Source organism: Pundamilia nyererei, unplaced genomic scaffold, assembly GCF_000239375.1.
Source record: "Pundamilia nyererei isolate P.nyererei 1_Seehausen unplaced genomic scaffold, PunNye1.0 scaffold00062, whole genome shotgun sequence".
Lineage (NCBI taxonomy): Eukaryota > Metazoa > Chordata > Actinopteri > Cichliformes > Cichlidae > Pundamilia > Pundamilia nyererei.
The window spans coordinates 100654-123216 of record NW_005187463.1 but is presented as its reverse complement, the minus strand read 5'-3'; the positions used below and the strand labels follow the sequence as shown (position 1 = coordinate 123216).

The 22563-nt window shown below is 41.7% G+C and overlaps 1 protein-coding gene across 2 annotated transcripts; it reads left to right on the top strand.

The window, feature by feature from the left end:
• Positions 1-2055: 2055 nt before the first annotated feature.
• On the top strand, positions 2056-20589 carry ret (ret proto-oncogene receptor tyrosine kinase). 2 transcript variants are annotated; one of them, XM_005735047.2, is made up of 21 exons: positions 2056-2214; positions 2328-2419; positions 11383-11628; positions 11872-12165; positions 12603-12838; positions 12923-13106; positions 13185-13384; positions 14522-14804; positions 14919-15050; positions 15515-15625; positions 15724-15840; positions 15958-16202; positions 16290-16437; positions 16558-16665; positions 16748-16962; positions 17093-17215; positions 17302-17372; positions 17571-17708; positions 17873-17972; positions 18598-18745; positions 19612-20589. In XM_005735047.2, exons 2-21 carry the CDS (start codon positions 2353-2355, stop codon positions 19767-19769), a joined length of 3324 nt encoding a protein of 1107 aa, XP_005735104.1. In that variant the 5' UTR covers positions 2056-2214; positions 2328-2352; the 3' UTR covers positions 19770-20589. The 2 variants fall into 2 exon arrangements, with proteins under 2 accessions (XP_005735104.1, XP_013766818.1); XM_013911364.1 differs by having other exon boundaries at positions 2056-2419.
• Positions 20590-22563: the final 1974 nt, after the last annotated feature.

Genomic DNA, 22563 nt, shown 5'->3' with positions numbered 1-22563 from the left:
AAAGCCTATTACACACTCTCCAGAAGCAGTAATAACATTGTGTAATATGGTGTAGGGGTTTTGGTAATTGTCTTATGAGCACAAGTTATTTGAATCCCAGAAGGTGCATCTAGCCTTCCTGAACAAGACTCAAATCCTTAATTGCTTTCCAAACTATGGTGCCAGCAATGGAAATGAACTGCTGATTGGTCGAGAGATGAAAATGAAATCGATATACACTCACCACACAGGTCTAAAGATATCTTTTGTGTTTTGCATGCCATCAGAAAGCTTTGTGTTTTAATAGAAGCATTTAGCTGACTCATTCGGAGTAACATCACGAGGAGGTTAAAACCTATTACGTATCGAAAGCTGCTGCTAATAAAGATCAAAAGGGTCAAAACAAGAATCTATGCTGCCTTTTTTTTTTTTTTTTTTAGCCTAGAGCATTTTTTTAACTTGCTTAAAGCACATAGAAAACCATTGTGGTTGCAGATGCCATGTCCACACCACCGTATTTCCTTCTCTTTATTGATTCTCGTTGAGCATACGTCTCAGGATACCTATAGTCTGTCATATGGAAACATTATCCCAGATACAATACACTGTCCTCAGGCAGACTTCTTGGCTTCTTATATCACATAATGCCCCTTGGTACAGCAAGTAGCATTACATTTGAATAAACTGCTTATCATGTTATTCAATAATACAGAGAACCCCCAACAATCATATGACCCCCTTTAAGCAATGCTTTGGGAACAGTAGGACGGAAAAACTTCCCTCTAACAGGAAGAAACCTCCAGTAGAACCAGGTTCATGGTGGTGCAGGCGTCTGTTGTGACCAGTTAGAGATGAGGGGAGGAAGACAAGACAAAGACGTGCCATGTAAGAGAGCCAGAGATGAATAATAACTCATGATTATGTGCAGAGGTGTATAAAAACATAGCGAGTGAAAATGAAACATTCAGTGCATGGTTGGATTCAGCGTCACCTGATCCAGCCCTAACTATATGCTTGATTTCAAAACAAAGTATTAACAATAAAACCAATTTCACAGGTTACTCTTTTCGTATCCAACGTACAGAAGCATACAACCTATCTAGCTTTGTTAAAATGCCATCTCTTTCTTTACAGCTTCACAGCTAATTTTCTCCTTTAACCTTCCTGTGATCACCAATTTAAGGGCATATTGTTTTTAAAGTCTTCTTTAAGATACTGACGGCTCAGTGAGGGGAGGTGAAAATGTAAGCACTGTAAGTAGCAGCCATTATATTTTCTCCCAGTTGGTGAAAGTTAGTGAAGCGTCTGAGAAAGCCCCCTTTATCTTCTGTAGCCCAGTGAGCCTTTGTGTTTTTGCTCCATGCAGAGACATTGATTGGAAAGACACTGCTGAGAGAGTGACTGGTGTCCTGGCCCGAGGCTGCAGCAATGCATCACTCCACGCTATCTCCTCACTGTTCAGTCACACAGAGATCCCGCTCTTTAACACACCCTCAGCTTCTGACATACACGCACACACACTCAGACCTGAGAGAGGAACGGTCCCACATCATTTAACCCCCTGATTTCATTCTGGGACTTTGATCCAAAGACTGCAGAGGACTTCTACTCAGCTGGGGAGTGTTAATTATGCACATGGAGTACTTGGATGCAATAAAATGTCTAGGCAAAAAAACCCAACAACAACAACTTAGCCCTGTCACTTCACTGGCAGGAGTTTCACTTAATTCTTGCCACCAACTGGAACATTGTGCTCAAAGTCTATTTTTTATTCAACCGAATTAAACAAACGAATTCATCGAAGCTACTTCAAGCTTAGCAAAATTAAACAAAAAGGCACAATTACAATTATCACACGGCTGTTTTAATGAACCGGTTACTAAAACGAGCACACCTGATGCCCACCTTTAAAGAGCGCCTGTGCCTTTAAAGTGAACCATTACGCGCCCAGTCATAATTGTTAATAATTACGCCCCACCACCTCCCCCGCGCAGATCCTTAATGAGATGACTGACCTGCTGTTAAATTATGCTCTTAAATTTCCTGTAGATGCTATGCCGCCCTGCTTCTGCGGAAGCAGCGGGGCAGTGAGTAGTGAAGCAGTGAACCTCCTCCTCCCCCCCCACCTCCCCCCACCAGACCAGCCAGTCAGCCCAGCAGCAGCCTCTGTAGCCTCAACACAGCAGCCCGTCTATGGGACACTGAGGACTTCATCTGGACGCAGAGCGCGCACTGGTTTATACCCCCCATCTTTGTATATTTTATCGGTTTGATTATTGCTCTTGTTATCATTATTATTATTTAATTTTCGCCCAGAGGAACTTTTTTTGGATCGTCTTTTCATTCAGAAACTTTCACCTATGGTTCGCGAATATGGGGTCAAGTTGTGGTTTCTCTCGGGGAAACATCGTCGCGCTGTTTCTGCTGCTGCTTCTGGAAGGTAAGGTTCATCATCAGTTCTCCTGTCACTGGAAAAGGGTGAAGGAGCGCACGATGAAGTTGCAAACTAATGCTAAATGTTGCACTAGTGTGTCCGAACGTTTTTGAAAACAAAATAAATGCTCTGGTCTTAACTATTAATACAGAGGAGACGATTTAATGTTCGCTTCTTATTTTAAACGCGTTCATCCTTAGTATTATAAATTATTCAGACAGCATTAGCTTTAGTCTTTGAGTTTTTATCTCCGTCTCTTACTGACCTTTCTGCCAGAGAGACCGTTTAGCGCAGAAGGAATTAAAATATGTTTATTTAACATTTATATTTAGTATCTGCAAAGCTGGCCAAGGTGAAGAGAAATAGGTGCTGCCACAGAGCGAGCCACTGAACATGAAGTCTAGATTGCAACTGACAAATACACAGGGCTGCTCAAGTGAAAAGCTAAATTGCAGCATTTTGGAAGCTGAGTGATTTTTAAGGCCTTTTTCCCCCGACGAAGTATCTGAAAGGGCACGAACACAACGCCAGCACTGTGCCACACAGCAGAAAAGTGATCCTTGCATTGTGCGCTGGCTATGCGTGGCATGACAACAATGAAACGTAGAGTAGAATGAATGCAGCCATATATCATAATATTATAATCCCGTCCACAATCCCACAGCCCAACTGCACTAACACTGCCCTCTCATGAAGTCTATATTTAAAGTGTCCCTCATAGTTCAGGACTGTGCCGCCAGTTTGTCAGATGCTCGAACAAATACAGGGTGTTTTTTGGACTTCAGAGGTTATCAGTGCTTTTATAAAGGGAGGCAAACAAGCATTATGATCAAAGTCTTTGAGTGGATCTGGGATGTATAAAAAGATGTTCATTTCTATGTGTATGGAGCACTGCTGGTTTTTTCCTGCAATAAACTACAGGCCTACTTAATCACCCAGGGGAGCAGTTTTCTGCAGAGTAGTTAAAAAGATTAATGCAACTGTTAAGGTAGAACACTTTTATGCAGTGTCCTCTGATTATTTTTTCACTGTTACACGCGCTGTTTAATCAGTCCATAGTCCACACACAGTCAGACACGCATGCTGTTCTTACAGACCTTACATGCATCCACATGGCTTTTCCTGCTGGGCTCTGCTTGCACAGTCACCAAAGCAGGCGTTTCTCCTGATATTTATAGAAGAAAAGGGCTGGTCTCGTTGCACTTCATGTGTCAAGGACGTGTTGGTAATTAAATGGGTGCTGAAAGCTGCACCCTACGTGAATGTGGCGCCCATCACCTGCCTGTTTGTTGCAACAAAAGACCTACACTTGTTCAGGGAGGAGAAGAGGCGAGCCATGGGCAGGTGTGCAGCAGCTGCTCCTATCTCTGGGCAAACACTGGCTGTTTGTTTTCTTCAGGAAAATATCGCCTGTTATGCAAGCGGACGGGCCGCTTGGGCTGCTGCCGGGCTTGCCACAAAGTGACATAGTCTGATTTTACCGGATCGATGATTGTTTTTATTTTACCCCACTTTGTGAGGATGTTCTGCCTGTTGTGACTCCTTTAAAACATCTTAAATCACTAAATGGTTTTTACATATTAGTCATTTTCCAAGTAAATGAGTCATGTTGTGATGCACTTTTTGCATCACATTACGTCTAATGTGGATTTTTATTGCTGTTTTAGTCACTGATTGAATCTAAAGAATATTTTTGCTTTAAATTTCAGTGGTACTACTTTGGTAAGCTCTCTGCAGTTTTACCAGAAGGTGGTAGACGGTTTTGTGGTCTGGTGTGAACTTATCCAGCTCCAGCTTAGCATTGAGAAAGGAGTTAGCAGTGGCCTCGAAAAGATCGAGGACTCCTATCATTCTTGTATATTATATGAGGGATGGTGGAAATGAGGAGGGCAAATAACTAGGATAAAATGAAACTCTCTGTCCTGCCAAGGCCCTTTTCCTTTACTGTATGTGAGGCCATGATTTAGATATTTTTTGGAGTTCAAACTCAGAAGTCTCCCTCATTGCAGAGAGGAAGATATTGCCAAAAATGTATCTTCAATACGGACAATATATCCCACCCTGCACACTGTTCCACTTGCCAGACTAAGACTAACTAAATGCGCCACTGGATGCCATAGGAGGTCTTTCCTTCCTGTGATCTCGTCCACTCATGAAGTTCCACATAAATATACATATGCATTTGTCAATTTAGTTTAACTTTAGTTTTTCTGATCTTCAATGTAATTGTACAAATGGCACAGTCATGAATGGCTATTACAAAGGAATTTCCCGGTGGGGTTTATATAACTCCTGCTCCAGGTTCCAGTTTACTGATTAGTTTAGTGTTTCTCGCTGAGATCATCAAACAAAGGAAATTGGCAATCAGTGCTCACTTTTGTAGCAATCAGCATTTTTAAATGTTCCTGAGACATTGCCCTGCACTTAAGACCAAAGTAAAGTAGTTCAAGACATAAGCTGAAGTGAACTGGGAGCTGGGACGCCTCTATTCATTGTTCTTTATGAGGATTCCCATTAGCTGCCACTAAGGTTGCAGCTGCTCTTCTGTCTCTGTGCTTACGTCGTTAGAGATCGTGCAGTCACATGCACTTCTGTGTGAACAAAAAAGACCAAAGAAAGGAATATCTGGCTCGTCGTTACTTTGTTTTTATTTACATTTTGAGGAAATCTGGAGAGCTCACTGAAACAACCATTTATTAATTAGATTTGGCCTTCAGCATCAGCTGGCAGCTTTATAAGCGTTTTGAGTTGAAAATACATTTTGTGACGGATCCTGGTCAAAGCCAAAATCCACTCCCCCTTTTTAACACACACATTTGTGTAATCTCTTACACAAAAAAGTGCCACAGATGTTTTCACGTAAAAGCATTGATCTGTTTTGCTTCCACCGTGACCTTGTTACGGTATCTCTGACCCTTCCTCGCCCTCTGACCGGTGAAACCATAACATAGAGGTATAGTGCTCCTCCTTCCCTTTAACTCAAAGCGATCATTTTCATCAGCATCTTTTCCTCTGGAGAAGTACCAGACCAACAGATCTCATTTGATACGTGGTGCTATTGGATTTAGCCCCTTACAGCACGATGTAATTAAGTAAAGCTTCTGTCTTGTGTTCCTCATGGATGCATGATAAATATTGTCAATTTTCCACGCTTGTTGTCACTGTGTTTATTTGAGTGTGAGTGGGAAACATCATTATGCAAGTAGATTAGATCTTTTTTACCGAGCTACGTCAACAGGAGTGCTTTTCTTTTTTGCATCTTAGAAAAAACATATTGTGATTCTTAAAACTTGCTATAGCAAAAAGTTTCTTTTTTTTTCAAAATGTGGCAAACAACAGACTATATTATTTTGATTCAAAACCAGAGCTAGCTGGCGTGTTCCCTCTTTTTTTAAGCTCATGAGCGACAGTAAACATGCTGTCAGCCACAGACACTCTGATACCTGTTGGAACAGCTGCAGCACTTTAGGCTGCTTTGTCTTCTCCCGATTTTCCCACTTTATCAGTCACAAGACTCTCATCCTTCGAGCTTCCCAGCCAAAGTGGACCCACGGTTTTTGAAATAACTTTCATCCAAATCACTGCTACTGCCTTGAGACTCCTGAGAGTCCCGACCTCTAATCCTAGGCTGCCATTTCTGCCGTCGCACGGATGCCGCTCCTACCTGTCAAACCCCTGTGTCTGATCCTCTAGTCAGTTCAGGGTCACACTTCGCTCTCATGCATGGGTAGAATCTAATTTGCTGTGGTGAAAGGACAAGGAGACATTGATTGAGATTTTACCCTCGGGGCATTTAGTCCTCTGGTTTCACATGGGTCTTGACAAGTTGTTTTCCAGTCGTGCAGCAGTGCACATCGTGTTTGACCCGTCATTACAACAATAAGTAAAACAAAGCACAGGCCCTGCTTATCTGAGTCCACATGGTGTGTGTGACACTGCAAAAATGGGAGTGACTCTACTGCCATACTGGTGCCAGAATCAAATTTGCACATTTACTGCAATCTCTCTAAAGAGAGCAAATCATAATAGTGGAAAATGTCCTTAAATTAACATTTTCCATAAATGCTGCTGATTCAAACTTATGTTGCTGTTTTCCCCCATCCTCTTCCAGCCCCACTTTGGCATCCATTTTTTTGGTCCTTCTTTTTACTAAAATGGATAAACATGCTGGAAATCTTTTTTCCGTCCTCTGCAACCACCTGCCAATGCCAGAAACTCTGAAAGCTCCACTTCCCTTTGTGCTGGTAGTTCAGTGATCTCCACTCCCCGGCATAAAGCAGCGACTTTTCCCATTGTTTCTACCAGATTCTCTCATGTTAGGATAGTCGTAACAAGCAGTCATAGTCTAGCAGTGCGAATAGTGGCGACTCATCTTAGTAGTGCCATTTAATGACGCTGGTGCATTGATGATTCCCACAGTTAGGACACCTTATATATTAATGCATTTTTGCTGTGTTTGCTTCTTTGAAACAACAAGCCTGTTGATGCTTCTGATGCACAGTATGTGTAAGTGATACACGTGACTGTGTTCAGCCTTGTTAGTTTTTCTCTCACTGCAGTGTTGCTCTGTTGTTTTTGCCTGCTCATTTTGCACCCGACTAAAATAATCTAACAGCTACTTGATAGATCGCCTTGGAAATGTGTACAGACATTCATGGCTCTGAGAAAATGAATCCCGATGATCTTAATGATCCCGTGATTATTATTTTTTTGGTTTGCTTTATTGAGCACAATAATTAGGTCAAGATTTTAATTTGTCCAGTAACTGCACAACTAATGACATCTCCATCAATCTCAGACCGTATTTAGCACTGATTAGAAGATGCTACAATACAAACACTGGCATTGTCACCATGATGCAGCGTTACTGATGTTAGCATTCAGAGTACAGAGTAATGCTAAATGTAGATGATAAATACAGTCTCAAAGAGCTGGTAGCATGAGTCTAGACTGCTTGGTGTAGTGTTAAAACAGGCTGTAAAGCAATTCTTTCCCAAATCTGGTACTTTAAGCTAAACCCTTTATGAAACCTGTGGCTGTGAGCTATTTATGCAAATATAAATAAGCTCTCTGTGTTTTGACACGGGCATTTAGAGTATTTGCCTCCTTCTGTGTACATGTCAGTAAATCTGATGGCTTTTTACCACTGCTGTGGTGAGGGTAGATGATTTTATCAAAGCAACCTAATGACTGCTTCATCAAACTCAGTCTGGAGCTCCATGATGTACCACGTGTTCAATTTTTGATGCCACAGTCCTCCCCAGAGGAATCCTTAAACTGAGTTTGTACTTGCAGCTAACCCCTAAGGAGAGGTCCTATTAGATTTCTTGATGACTGATGAACATGGTTCATTGGACCTCAGCTCTTGTATTCTCTGGGGAATAATTGGATTACATTATGTGGTAATTGATTATTATGTTACGGTATGCATCATGGTAAACTGAGTAATCTACCTGGAGCCCGGCTGCCTTTTCCAAACTCAGATCAGCTATCTTATTAATCGGATGAAAACTTCGATGTCTGTGTCATTATGACAGGAAATGACTTTCTTTCCTTATTACACGTGTTGTTTTGAAAGATTGAAAAGCATCAGAGTCATGCCTATATAAATCCAGGTTCTGAAACCAGTGTGATACGATGAAGCATTTGAGCATAATAGGACAGGAAACAGAGGAGGGGGAAAGATTTCAAAACATTATGATCAATATTAGCTTTCATAAGTGGAATTATAGTCGAATGTGCAGCTTTTTAGCTAATTGAATCTCTGAAGAAAACCATTCCAGCAGCAGCAACATCTCTGGAAGCAGAGCAATCACGATATGTTTCCGAGTGATTATTATTTATATCACCGTGATATAACTGGGTGAACTGCTCCTTAATGTGCCTGGCTACAGCTTCTTTGTAAAAGATGATGGATTCCTTGAAAATGTGGATATTGATGGGCTAAATTGTGGAGCAGGCTGTGAAATTACACGTGCACAGTAGAAGTAATGTTTCAGCGTCCACGCACAAGATGCCTAAGCAACTCCAATATTATGTTCGGCGGACGTGATTGCACTTGTGCAGCTTTTCTCTCTGTCTGTGTCATCAGTGGAAAACAATCAGCATCACTGTTGATTAGTGTGGTTATTGATTGATATGCTGCCAGATACACTGCCTTTCCAATGGGTCGTTACCAGGGGCAGACGCAGACCTCATTGACCTTGGGAGAAAAAGGGGCACGAAGCTGAGCTCTTACTGTTGGAGGTCCAGACTAAGAACGCAATTATAATGTCAAGTTATCACACAGCAGCAGCCGGGCAGGGTCACGTTTCCTCATCTGCCACGCTGCTGACAAGGATGCTCAGTGAGGACGTCTGAGTGGGAGATCCACATTTTGTTTCATTGAGGATCGGAGGTAGATTAGTAAGCCAGTGGGTTACTCCAGCACATGAGCTCATAGCTAGTAAATCTATCAGGCGAAGCACGCATTGAGCTAATTGAGTTCCTGTCTTTGTCTGGGACGATGGAGGGCGTCCCACCCTATCAGCTCAGACCTGTCCCAGACATGCTGTGGTCTGTGGCTGACGGGGAGCGTGGTTTCACATTTTGTGATGAGCTTTTGTCCTTTTTGTTCTTTTGCAGTTATAATACGAGACAAAAACAAACACACGCGCGCCCAGGCACGATTAACTCATGGAGACTGCGATCGTAAACGACAACCAGGAAGCGCACACGTTTATAGAGACGTAAGAGGGTTTTCCACTGTTTCGTGTTCCTGTTTTTCAGCGTTGGATAAATCCAGTTTCACTATCCACTCGGCGGTACATGATATCTACAGTAAACATGGATTGCTACATGAATTGTCCTGTTTAAACACTCTCTGTTTGCAAAATTACTTTCAAAGGAATGACACTGTATGCAGAAGCTCAGCATGAGTTTTATAGGTGATCGAAGGCTGTAAAACATCTGCTTATGATGCTAATGTTTACACACTGTGAGCAATAACAGGCCAAGGCTGTTCCAAAACAGCCCACTAAAATCCGGAAAGAACGTTCTTTAGCGGTTCAGAGACAAAGCATGGAAATGAAGCCTCTGCAACGTCTTTTTAATCTTTTCGGTCATTATTTAGACATGAATATAATAGGTGAAAATGTCACCACCAGCTGTATTTCTGCCATTCTTGTGCATCATTTAGAGAAGGTAATGAGTCATGCCTTGGAAAAGCATCATCATGGCTTCACAGACCAAAGATGCCATTTGCTCGGATGGGCCTGCTTGATGCATTCAATTAATTAGTTTTGATATAAACTGCTTGCTTTCTGTTGGCTTCTGTCCTAGAAAGAAATTGAATTTTGAATGATATAAACGAGTTGTGTTGCAGGGGGTCCGGCCACTGTGGCTTGCAGCCAATGCCTGCCTTCATAAATGTGTTCAGCTCCCGCTGGTTAACACGTTGGACCATGTAGCTTTATTTGCAGAGCTGCTGTCATCTGCTGTATTCAATTTGTGGCCGTCGTCTGTAAGATTTCTGTAGATTAATTAAATTGTCTGTATGCATCCGATGAGGGCTTGTAGAGAGTAGTGGGAGTCTTTTCTGACCTGTCAAATAGAAATGAGTCCAATCGTTTAACATCTTATCCAAGCAGTAGAGACATTAGAGCAGTAATATATTATGATAATGATTAAGCTGCTTTTCGAGCCCGTGCCACTGTGATAACAGCCCCCTCTAATGGTTGTTTTGGGTATACAGTTGAAGCCCTGATGCTCAGATTACGCGTCTTTTCATGTGTTTCATACCTTTTAACTGTATAAACTGAGTATAATTACAACCTAAAATAATCTGTGGGCAGTTCTTTACTTTTTTTCTATTTTTTCCCTCAAATCTTTTGTACAATTTCTCAGAAATCTTTTATGCATCATGAAGCCAATTACCTATTTCAGACCTTTTCATGGTATGAAATAGTAAAAATAAGCTAAGATGCAATGGAAATATAATAAAATACAGTCAATAGTATGAGTGTGAATGACTGCATTTTGGCTGTAATAGATTTAGGGGATGGAAAAATCATCCCTGGTCATGAAACCGGCTCCCACCATCCCCACCAAGATTAACAAACATGAGCCCTGCTGTTTGTTTTGCCTCCGGAACACTTTTAATAAAAAGGTCTGCAGCCTCATTGAGCGTATCTCCATCCTTGAGGAAGGACGGCCACATTTTATCCATCAGCTCGGCCTCCTGTCATCTAAGCCCCTCAAAATTAAATCAATGTCTGAAACCAGAGCCGAGGCTTCAACTGCACCAACAGAAATAGAAAATCTAGTTTTGCTGTCTGCTAATGACATTAGTGCGTTCCCTAAATGGTCGCCTACCGTCATCAAAGAGGAACACAACAGGGATATAATTACAGAAGGAACACTCGCATCTCCATTTTCCTGTAAAACACACACGCAGCCTGCTATTTTGCTTTATGGATTACTCGTCAACCCCCCCAACACACACACACACACGCACACACAGACTTGCAGGCAGTGATACATGTCTCCTCCGTATCATGTTATTCCTTGTAATTAAACTTTTCAAGGTGAACACAAGGAGAATCGGAAACCACATGTTATTGACCACATGAGAAATTCATTAAAGGAGCTGCATAAGTGTCATTTGAGCCCTGCTTTCAATTTCCGCTAACGTGGGAGAGAGATGAAAGATATATTAGAAGATAAAAAAAACCTGGACCTGTCGTAGTCCATGTATGTGTTGATTTCCATTCAGTGCCCAGATGGCATTGTCAGTGGGTATTGTTGACTCAGTTAAACATCCAGAAAGAGATGTCTGATACGCTGTCATCAGCATCTGCAATGTAATCATGCCTTATTTTTCAGTTATGGTAACATTTTCCTTAAAAGCAATAATAATAACACTTTTTTCCTGTGATTCGTTTGGTTGCCAAATTTTAAACATCTGGTTATTTCATGTCCACTTGGTGCAGGAGCGACGTGTCTGTACTTCCCTCAGAAGGAGTACATTGAGACTGTATATGTTGGGCAGCAGGCCGGGACACCCATCCTCCAGGTCCACGCCATGCGGGACGATAAAACTGAGAAGCCACACTTCTACCTGTGCCCAACAAAGACTGCCACGCCTCCACACTACAGCTCCTGGTTCTACATGAACATCAACACCGGGACACTATTCTTGAACAAAACCCTGGAGGAGAGCGACTTTGCCCAGCTATGTGAGTTGGATACAAGGCTTTTGATGGTAATGCACAGTCCTATTTCAGTGCCAGGTATTCGCTACACACAAGAGTAAATTAGTTTTTGGACATTTATGCTCTTCGCATACCAATAATGCTCTGGCTTCGAGTTCAGGATGATAATGTGATTGCATAAAAGCAAAGAAGAGCTGTGTCATCAAAAAAAGCACTGTCTGAGATTAAAATGCCTCTTGTTTTTGTTTTGGCTCTGTGTCCCATCAGATCAAAGGTCGTGGTCTGTGAGAAAGTTATTCCTGAATGCCATGGTGCGATCTGAGTTCACCAACAAGCCCTTTTGCCTCATGCGGAAACCTGTGCAGATCACCTTGGACTTTGTCAATGCCACATTGCCTCAGTGTGCTCAGACAGATACGAAGGAACTCTGCTTCCCACACAGAGATACGTCCAACCCACACATCATGGAAAACAGGTTCCCAGGAGCCCTGCGGCAGCTACAGCGTCTCACCAGACTCAATGTCTGCCCAAACTACACCATCTCTTACAGTGTGGAATCAGGTTAGACACATCGGACCAAAAACATATTATCTTGTGAAAGGAGAACCATATGTACAACTACATATGTATGCATGTATATGTATGTATGTGTGTATTACCCGCCAATATAGTCCATCATAGGATAATCAGAAGTAGTGTTTTTACATTTTGGCTGATGCCGGCAGCATCCCGTGAAGGAGCGGAGGCCATTTTCAACCAAAGTGCTCATTTTTTTTTAGTTGTAATTTTTTATGTTTTAAATATCAACACTTAGAGTTTCAGTTTCAACAAACTTTTTCAAATGAATGAAACTTTTGACCCTGGTTTAGCTCCATTGAGATGTTTTACGATGCTGCTTTTATGTCATATTCAGTATGCCACCTGATTCATGTGGTTGCGTGCACATGCAGGCTCGTTTGTTCGATTGTTTTGTTTAATTTTGTTCCTTTTTTCTGCAGACCCTCCGGGACCTTTTGCTGTAAACGACAACAAAGAGCTGGTGGTAAACGCTCAGCTGGACCGCGAGGAGAGCGAATGCTACAGACTCCTGCTGGTTTGTAACGTCCAGTCAGAAACCACCATCATCAAGGTGGAAACGACGCTGAATGTTTTTGTCAATGATGAGGATGATAACGCGCCATATGTGAACGGAACAGACTCGGCAGACGTAGTCATCAGCTATAATCGGACGAAGGTGATTGTGTACAGATGCGGTGTTGGTTAAGTTCATGTTTACATGAGGCCTGAAATTTCTCAATGTGACTTTTTTTTTTTTCAGGGTGGAACTTTTGGCTCCTTGTATGTCTTTGACAGAGATCTAACCCCGATCTTAGGCGACAACCACAATAAGTATGTGGGGACTTGGCTCAACACTGACCCATGGATAAAGGAAACATTTGACATAAAAAACTCCTTCACTGAAAAAAAAGCCAAAGGCATTCGAGAGACTGTGCACAACTACCGTAAGTACTCCAAGGCTGCGCGCGCGAGAATTAGTTACATTAGGAGATGAGGCTTTTCACGATTTCTCTTGATTTCAGAGCTGGTCCTGAAGAGGAACCTGCACGTGACAGAGAATCGCACCCTGCAACTCGACTACCTGGTCAATGACACCACCTATCCCGGTCTAGAGGGAACAGTGTTGCTGCACTTTAATGTCACCATCTTACCCGTCCAAATCCACTTCCCCAACGTCACACATATATTCACAGTCTCACGCAGAGCTTCTCCTTATGCACAGGTACTCATGACTGCATGACTGCTTATCATGCAAACCTTGAACTTTGTGTTTGGTCTAGATTTAGATTAAAATATATATTATTATAAACTTTTAAGAGAGCTGGGATAGGCTCCAGCCCGACCCAAGAATTGGAGTAGTAGAAGAAGATGGATGGATTAATGGACACACAAAAAAAAATATCTTTCCATCGTGATAGCATCACGGACAGTGACAAAGATATAGTCTGAATCTTTTTAATGATCGTATTCATGACATAATTAACAAATGAATCATTGTTGGCCTATGAAAGGGACCAGGGATAAAAGTCATAGGCAATATGAACCATCAGTGGCCTCATATCAGTTTCTTTATACTGAACTCTGACAGAGAGACTTCAAGAACTTGAATTGTAGGTACTTGCTCCATTATGATGCATTGGGAAATGCATTTGATTTGACTAACCCTGCTGTACACTGGCTTTATAAGCCATCACATTGCACATGCTTTAGTACACAGTAACTCACAACTACAGATCTCTCTGTATGTTTTAAAAAAATAAAGATATTCACCTGTGTCTTGCTTAAACCAAACCTGTTTACAGTCAGCAGAAGGTAAAACTTCTGGGAGGTTTAGTAGCTTTTATCCATTGATTATTGTTCAGTACTAATCCAATGTAAGTGGCCATCAGTGCAATCCTTTGACATTATGACATTATAGTTACATTAAAATCCTGATGATGATAATAATAATAATAATAATAATAATAATAATAATAATAATAATAATAATAATAATAAGAAGAATAAGAATACATTTTATTTATGGTCAATGGAGCTGTTCCCGTTAAATCTACAGAGAGACTGCCACCTGCTGGCAGTAAAAAAATAACATCTCAAATGTTTTCTGTTCATTTTCATACTTTGTAGCAAAAACAAAACTATTCTGGCTTTATAAAATGTACCACAATCAGTTTAAATGTAATTATTTGAATTAATGGCAGATTTTTTTTTCTTCAGATCATGTAGGAATGAACTAGTAATTTGCATTTCAAATTGTTGTATTCAGTTGTTTACAAAAGGTGTGTGCATTATTCCATCCTTACACTTGTATTCTCCAGTGTCATTCACGTTTTCAATCTCTTGTCCCAACTCCTGTCAGGTTGGCAAAATCTGTGTGGAAAACTGCCAGCAGTTCGATGGCTTCAGTGTCATATACCGACTTGAGGTGCCAGATAAGAACATGTCTGCTGACTCACAGGCCTGCTACACAGCCATAAGCATCACCCAATCCCCAAACTGGAAGTGGGGACATCTGTATGTGAATGACTCTGAGGCACTGCGCAAACCCGAGTGCCAGGACTTGCAGTACCTTGTTGTTGCTCAGGAGGGAAACGAACAGCTGGAGGCGAGCACTCAGATCCACATCAAAATAGATGGCACAGGTAGGTACTACTTCACAGCAAGCACACATGCAGACTATTTTCAAGCATGTTACCCCGATCTTTAGTGTCCTTTAAAGATTTGGTAATGTGCTCTTTTGGCTTTGCTGTACGTAGCAATCAAAGCTGGTCAGAAGAGCCAGCAGGTCCTGTCCTGTGCAGAGAACAGGCAGCGAACAGATTGTGAGTCTACCCAAGGCCTGGGGGCAACAACCGGCAGATGCCAGTGGAGGCAGGGCACTGAGAAAGGTACTTTATATTTCATAAAGACAAACTTTTTTCTCCTTAACTTGTAACTTTTTAACATTACTGAATGATTATGAGACCTTGGGGGAAGTTCACTAGAACCAGATGAGTACATGTTTTCTTCAGTGTAAGTAATGAAACAAATTAAAGGGCTAAAGGGCCGAATACTGCATGTGTATCCTTTTCAGTAAGATCATTTTGCTACAGGAAGTGGCAAAACATGGTCCTAATTTGGCTGAAAAACAAGTGTGACTAACACCCTACTGTTGCTAAAGCAAGCCAACACTGTGGTGCAGGCTGCTGTTAAAACCGTTGCATGTTGCAGTGTTAAGGACACATGCAGTCAGGTTAAGGCAACTTTTGAATGGGTTTTTGAATGCAAAGTACTTGCAATTTGGTTACCAGTCTTGGCTGTTTTCCCCCTCGTTTTCTGCTGAGGTTTCTCTTTTCTTGTGTTCATATTCCAGGAATAACTGAAAATTATTCAACATGCTCCCCTGACCTGCAGACATGCCCAGATAGTGTTTGTGATGCAGTGGAAAGTAAAGATCCTTCAATCTGCCCGCAAGACTGCACAAGTATGCTTTCCCTTTTAACACACATGCAGTGTATAACAGCGAGAATAAGGACATTCTGCTTTATGTAGACTGTGCTCACGCTGGATTTGTCTCTGCAGAGGAGCCCGTTATTGGAGGCCATGAACGAGGCTTGAGTGGGAACGGGATTAAGGCCTGCTATGGAACCTGCTACTGCTTCACAGAAAGATGCTTCTGTGAGAAGGATGACATTGAGCGTGAGTTTCCCTAAACCACACAGAACTGCTGCTGATTAACTCACTCCGTTTTAACTCTGAATCAGCAAAGCACTGAGTGCTTCTTTCTTTAAAACTGTGCAACATACTCTCTTCCAGAGACGCTATGTGATGAAATGTGTAAGACCGTCATTGCCACAGCTCTTCTCCTCTCATTCATCGTGTCCATCCTCCTGTCCTCATACTTCATCCGCCGATACCACAAGAACTCGCCAAAGCCCCCGATAGCATCTGCTGAGATGACTTTCCGTCGGCCAGCTCAAGCCTATCCCATTAGCTTTCCTGCCAACAATGTCCGCCGGGGCTCGCAGGAATCAATTGAGACCGAAACCTTTAAAATACCTGTAAGGTTCTTCCAGCACTTTCATCTCCTGTGTCTCATATGTTGAATCTTTTGAGAAGTACAAACCGTCATTGCCTTGTCTCAACAGGAGGATCCAAAGTGGGAGTTTCCTCGTAAAAACCTTGTGCTTGGCAAGACGCTGGGAGAAGGAGAGTTTGGGAAAGTTGTCAAGGCAACAGCATTCAGGCTGAAAGGAAAAGCTGGATACACCACTGTGGCTGTGAAAATGCTTAAAGGTAAAAGTACCCAGGCAAAGGCCAGACAAGCCTAGCAGCACTTGTGATATATGAGGAGTGAATGTCTGAAGAGGTGAGTGGTTTCATCATTATGATCCCCCCTCTTTTCCTCCGTGACAGAAAACGCCTCTCACAGCGAGCTGCGTGACCTGCTGTCAGAATTCACTCTGCTGAAGCAAGTCAACCACCCGCACGTCATAAAGATGTACGGAGCTTGCAGCCAGGATGGTAAGACCTCCGTCTTCTTGCCATCCCATCCCAGAACATGCGTGTTGCACATTGAGTCTAAGAGCCCTGCTTCTCTGAATAGGTCCATTGTATCTCATCGTCGAGTATGCCAAGTATGGGTCACTCCGTAATTTCCTTCGTGAGAGTCGGAAAGTTGGCCCGAGCTATATGGGCAGGGATGCCAACCGAAACTCAAGCTACCTGGAGAACCCAGACGACAGGGCTCTCACCATGGGTGACCTGATCTCCTTTGCCTGGCAGATTTCCAGAGGCATGCAGTACCTGGCAGAAATGAAGGTATAAGGCCAAGCTGGTGTTTTTCTTTGTAAAATATTTGAACAATTCAGTGGAAGATTCATTGTAAGAAGCTTAAATGTCTGTTAAAGAAAAATGTGAGGCACTTTAAATGAGTGTGCTGGTCCAACAGCTTGTCCACAGGGACCTTGCAGCACGAAATGTCCTTGTTGCTGAAGGGCGGAAGATGAAGATCTCTGACTTTGGCCTGTCCAGAGACGTGTATGAAGAGGACTCATATGTTAAAAGAAGCAAGGTAGACAAAATAATAGAGAAGAGTAGTCATGATACAGGTACATATACTGATATAGTCACTCAGCAGCATCTCTCTGTATTTTTCAGGGCCGTATACCGGTTAAGTGGATGGCAATAGAGTCTTTGTTTGACCACATTTACACAACACAAAGTGACGTGTGAGTATAATTACGTCTTAAAGGAAATATTCTGACATTTTGGACAACAATAAGACAATAAAGCCCATGAATTAATCAGCATGCTTTTTTTTTGGGCAAGAATGCAATTAAGGGTGTTTTCCATTTGCAAAAAAACCCCAAGTCTCACTCTTATCTGTTCATAGAAATATTCTTAGGACCTTCTGTATTTTATTCCAGCTGGTCCTTCGGTGTGCTGCTGTGGGAGATTGTCACTCTGGGAGGAAATCCATACCCAGGTATCGCTCCCGAGCGCCTATTTAACCTCCTCAAGACTGGCTACAGGATGGAGAGACCAGAGAACTGCACGGAGGAAATGTGAGCTCTATTCTGTCACTTTATCATATCTACTTTAGCATCTCCTCATTACCATTGTGTGTTATAACTCCCCTGCACCACATTCGGGGGGAAATGACTCAGCTGGGAGGATTAAATGATACTCACTGTATTTCACCCACTTGAACCGTGCTCCTCTTTTCCAGGTATAACCTCATGCTCCGATGCTGGAAGCAAGAACCGGACAAGAGGCAGACGTTTGCAGACATCAGCAAAGAACTGGAGAAGATGATGGTGAAAAGTCGGGTATGTTGAAGCTTTAAAATACCTTGTAGTGCTTTATTCATTTCTCTCCCCGGCAAGGAAGCAGGGGAGCTATAAATCAGCCTCTTTCTGTGTGTTACTGGCGCGATTTTGACAACACTTCAGTGAAGATCTGACAGATACAAGTTTGAGGGGTTTTCCTTTCAGATTTGGAGCAGGTCTAAAATAAGCAGTGTATCGTTTTTTAAGGACAGCATGTGCTTTGTCCAGCACACACACAGACACATGCTGTGTTATGTTGTATGAACTGTCACTCTCCCCAAATCTCCTAAGATACCATAATTAGTGTTTGAAGAGCAATCCTAAATGTGGCCTTGGGCAGTGTAATCACAGAGCATGCCAGTCAGGCTCCTGCTGCAGAAGTGAGGCTAAATATAGAGCGTTTGAGCAGATGGGAATGCAGGCATCCTATAACGCAGCGGGCTTGTTCTTCACTGTTATCAATACCGGATAATGAGCAAGACTCTGGATGTGGTAAAGAGAACAATTTGGCAGAAATGTCTGCTGGAGCTTGCAGTCAGTGCACGGGTCACTCGTCCGACCTTTGCATGCTACAATCCCCCTCCTCCTTAATCAGCCTAATCACACCCTCATCTGCTCTTGTCAGGATTACCTGGATCTGGCGGCGTCCACTCCAGCCGATGCCCTGCTGTACGACGACGCCCTCTCTGAAGAGGACACACCACTAGTGGACTGTAATAACGCCCCTCTCCCTCGAACCCTTCCCTCCACATGGATTGAAAACAAGCTCTATGGTAGAATCTCCCATGCATTTACTCGATTTTAGAAACAGGACACACTACACAAGCTCTCTTTTTTGGCAAGTTGTGATTGGCTTTTTTTTTTTTTTTTTTCGTAGTCAAGTGTGTGTGACTGTGATCTAGGCATGCCTTTCGCTAATGCTGACATAGCTCCCATTTCATCGTAAATGAGAGGCTCAGCTTAAAAAAAAAAAGCAAAAAAAAAAAAGCTCCTGTGTCTTGACTTTTTCTTTGTTTTATTCGGACCTGCTTCTAATGTACACAAGCACTGACCAAAAATTGCTATATTTGTAAATATTGAATATAAATCCCCTTCATTCTTATTTATAATCCACTCCTCATACTCATGCTTCATCTGCATTTTTAATTTGTAAATAGTTTTGTTTGTTTCCCCCCATTCATTTCCACATTGTCCTCATCTCGTCATTTATTTGCACTGGAGGAAACGGTGTGTAACATTTGAAACAGGTCCTCACTGATTCAATCACTCATTGTGGTTTGAATTCCAGATTGTGATAAATTTCCTGTCTTTCTAATGTACATTAGCTCTTAATCCATTATGATGAACAGAGAAACAGTAAGGCTTTTGAATGCAACTCTCAGCATGTTGCATATTGCCCCGAGCGAAATGTAGGGGCAATAGTAACAATGCAGGCTTAATAAATGACAAAAAAAAAAAAGGAAAATAATAAATTATATTATCATTTATTCTGTGTCGCATATACAATACAAAGCCATAACTTTACACTTCTCAGAATCAGATCAGGATTTGTTTTGGAGAGTTTTGTTTGAGAACCTTACTGTCTGCACGCTGTTTTTCTTTCACTGAGTGCAGAAAAATGATGTGTTCTCATTTTTAGGCATGTCATACCCCAACTGGCCCGAGACGAGCCCGGTACTGCTCAACAGACATGATGCCACTAATCCGGTCTTTACAAGATATGCCAATGATAGTGTTTATGCAAACTGGATGGCTTTGCCTTCACCCGCAAAAGCTGTGGACAAGCTTGATAGCTAAAGACAGACCGACCCTGTAGAAAAGACGACTAAGTGGTATAGATGTGTATATTTCTGTAAGACTGTACATAAACGATCTGATGCTAAAGTTGGTTCCCTTTTATTTCTGTTGCACGGGTAAGCAACCTTTCCGACTGGGGTCTTTTTGCTGCGAAACCAGCTGGACCAACATAGACCATGCTTCACTCAGCTCTTCAGTATGTTAATTATTATTACCTCACTGGTTATGTCGGCCAAACTGTATCACTGCATGACTATTGTACCAGATTGTATGTCAGTGTCAATGTCTTTTAAGTGCCTGTGCTGCTTCTACAATAGCTTCCAAATGTTCATGTGTGACTTTGAAGTTTCAAGCCCAGGAATTAAAGGGGACGCCTTTACCATCACCTGTTGTAGAAAGCTGGGATTGAGTGGACAAAAATGAAATGCTGAACTTATTCTGAAAATTTAAAAAATAAAATAAAAAGTTTCTACTTTAGAGGATTGTGCTCCTCAAAATGTCAAAGACCCTTTATTTTGTGTTTTTCCGGCGAGATGTCTTGAAACTGGTCTCACCAAAGAAAAGTAAAGCAGACATGTTCAGTGAATGGGTTTTTCTTACTTTTGCTCTTGTTTTTTCACATTGAAAACATCATCTTTTGAATGCCACTCCAGTGAAAGGACACGAGGATTAATGTAGACTTAATGTTATAGCTCACATTGTCCTTCACTGTAATGGCAGCCTTTGTGGAAAAATATGATTCTGTAAACCAACTCGTGTCCTTGCTGTTATGTTGTTATTATTTGTTATGTTCCAGTTATTAATAAATATTTTAAAAATGTGCAATTTGTCTGTTCCACTTATATTTCTAAAAAAAAAAATTATTATATCTAAGAGCTAGCGGGAATAACAGAAGAGCGCAGTCCTGGGAACAGCTAAGATACTGCGCAGGACCCTCAAGCTCCCAGGCCTCTGGTAGAGGACCCGAGCTTGAAGGATAAGCTGCCCGCAGGGGCGTGCTGGGTGTTTTTTGTTTTGTTTGTTTTTATATATATATAATCTCAAACATTTAGGATGGCCTAGGAATGCAAGGATTCTCATACTTTATTTTCTTTGAATTTTAACACTGCTTCACGTTTCTTTTGACTGTAAGCAAATACAGTCACCTGCTACTTCATTAGCTACACCTGTTAAACTACTTGTTAACCCATGTATCTAATCAGCCAATCACATAACAGCAACTGAATCCATTTAAGCATGTAGACCCGGTCCAGATGACCTTCAGACAGAGCATCAGAATGACGACTTTGTCAGTGATTTTGAAAATGGCACGGTTAGTGGCTGGTCTGAGTACTTCAGAAACTAGGAAATTGAGTGGGATTTTCCCCACACAACCAACTCTGAGGTTTACAGAGAATGATCTGAAAAGGAGAACATATCCAGTGAGCTGCAGTGGCCTGGGAAAAATGCTTTGAGCTGATGACTCAAAGCTGATAGGAAAACAACAGCAACTCAAATCACTATGCAGAAGAGCATTTCCGAACCCATTGGATGATAGAAGATTGGATAGTCTGGATGTGGTGGTATAATAGTTTAAGGGATATTTGCTTGGGACACTTTGGGCCCCTTAGCACTAACTAAGCATTGTTTAAACACCACAGCCCACCGATTTATTGCTGCTGATCATGTCTATTCCTTTTTGACCACAGTGTACACATTTACCAATTGCTGCTTCTAACAGGACACATTAGCATAGGACAAAGCTCAAATCATCTCAAACTGGTTTCAACATGACAATGAGTTCACTGTACCCAAATGACTTTCACAGTCACCAAATGCCACTCCAATAGAGTACCTTTTGTATGTGGTGAAATGGAGAATTCACATCATGGATGTGCAGCGTGATGCTGTTATGTAACTGTGGACAACATCTCTGAGAAATCTTTATAAAATTAAGAGTTTAGACAGCTCTGAACCCAAAAGGATGTCCAAACCAGCCCAGTGAATTTATATGATACTGAAAAGCAGATTAAGGTTTTGGTGTTGGAGTTGAAGCACAAAACTAGATCTGTACTTTTTAAAAATCTATGACTAGGTAGATACCCGATGTGTGTGCGTGTGTGTGTGTGTGTGTGTGTGCGTGTGTGACATTAAACCACCCCCTTTACTTCTCTTCCTTTATCAGGGTTTCATTTTTACACCTACACATAATACTGACTGGTTAGACCCACGGTACAGAAATAGCATATGATTAAATCATAAAAAAGAAGGAAATGGTTTGTTTATTAAAATAGTTTCTTAGACTAAGACTTTCCGCACTGATTCTGGCCTTTCAGATAACATCTGTCTTCTTCTCTCATAATTAAGAAAATGAAAATATAACGACTATAAACAGAATCCCACGAGAACATTTCCTGGCTTATTTTGTGCACCACATTAAGATCATATCACTTGTTTTCGAACATTAAACAAATTATGTTTCAGTGCTAATTCAATCCAGAGCTGTCAGCTAGTTCATCACCTGAGATAAGAGGTTTGCTTTCTTGGTCTGAACAGTGAAACGGGAAGAAAAGACAATAATCTCTTAGAGGGAAGGTTAAATATAGCTTTTTTTTAAAAACAACAGCTTAACGTTGTTACGTTATTGGAAGACGCGGTAGTGTGTATGAGAGTAAAAAAATCATCGATGTGTTCTAATAATAACAATAATGCGTTTAGAGCTACAATATAATAATAACGTCGTTATTTTAATAAGAATAAACAATATTATGAACCTGGAGGTTCGGCGTGCTTGATGACGACACTCGTTAGACAC

Excerpts from the sequence above, each read along its gene's own strand:
- ret (XM_005735047.2), top strand. The coding sequence starts at position 2,353 with ATGGGGTCAAGTTGTGGTTTCTCTCGGGGAAACATCGTCGCGCTGTTT. Across the intron at positions 17,216-17,301 it reads CATATGTTAAAAGAAGCAAG|GGCCGTATACCGGTTAAGTG; the intron begins GTAGACAAAATA and ends TGTATTTTTCAG. Across the intron at positions 17,373-17,570 it reads TACACAACACAAAGTGACGT|CTGGTCCTTCGGTGTGCTGC; the intron begins GTGAGTATAATT and ends ATTTTATTCCAG.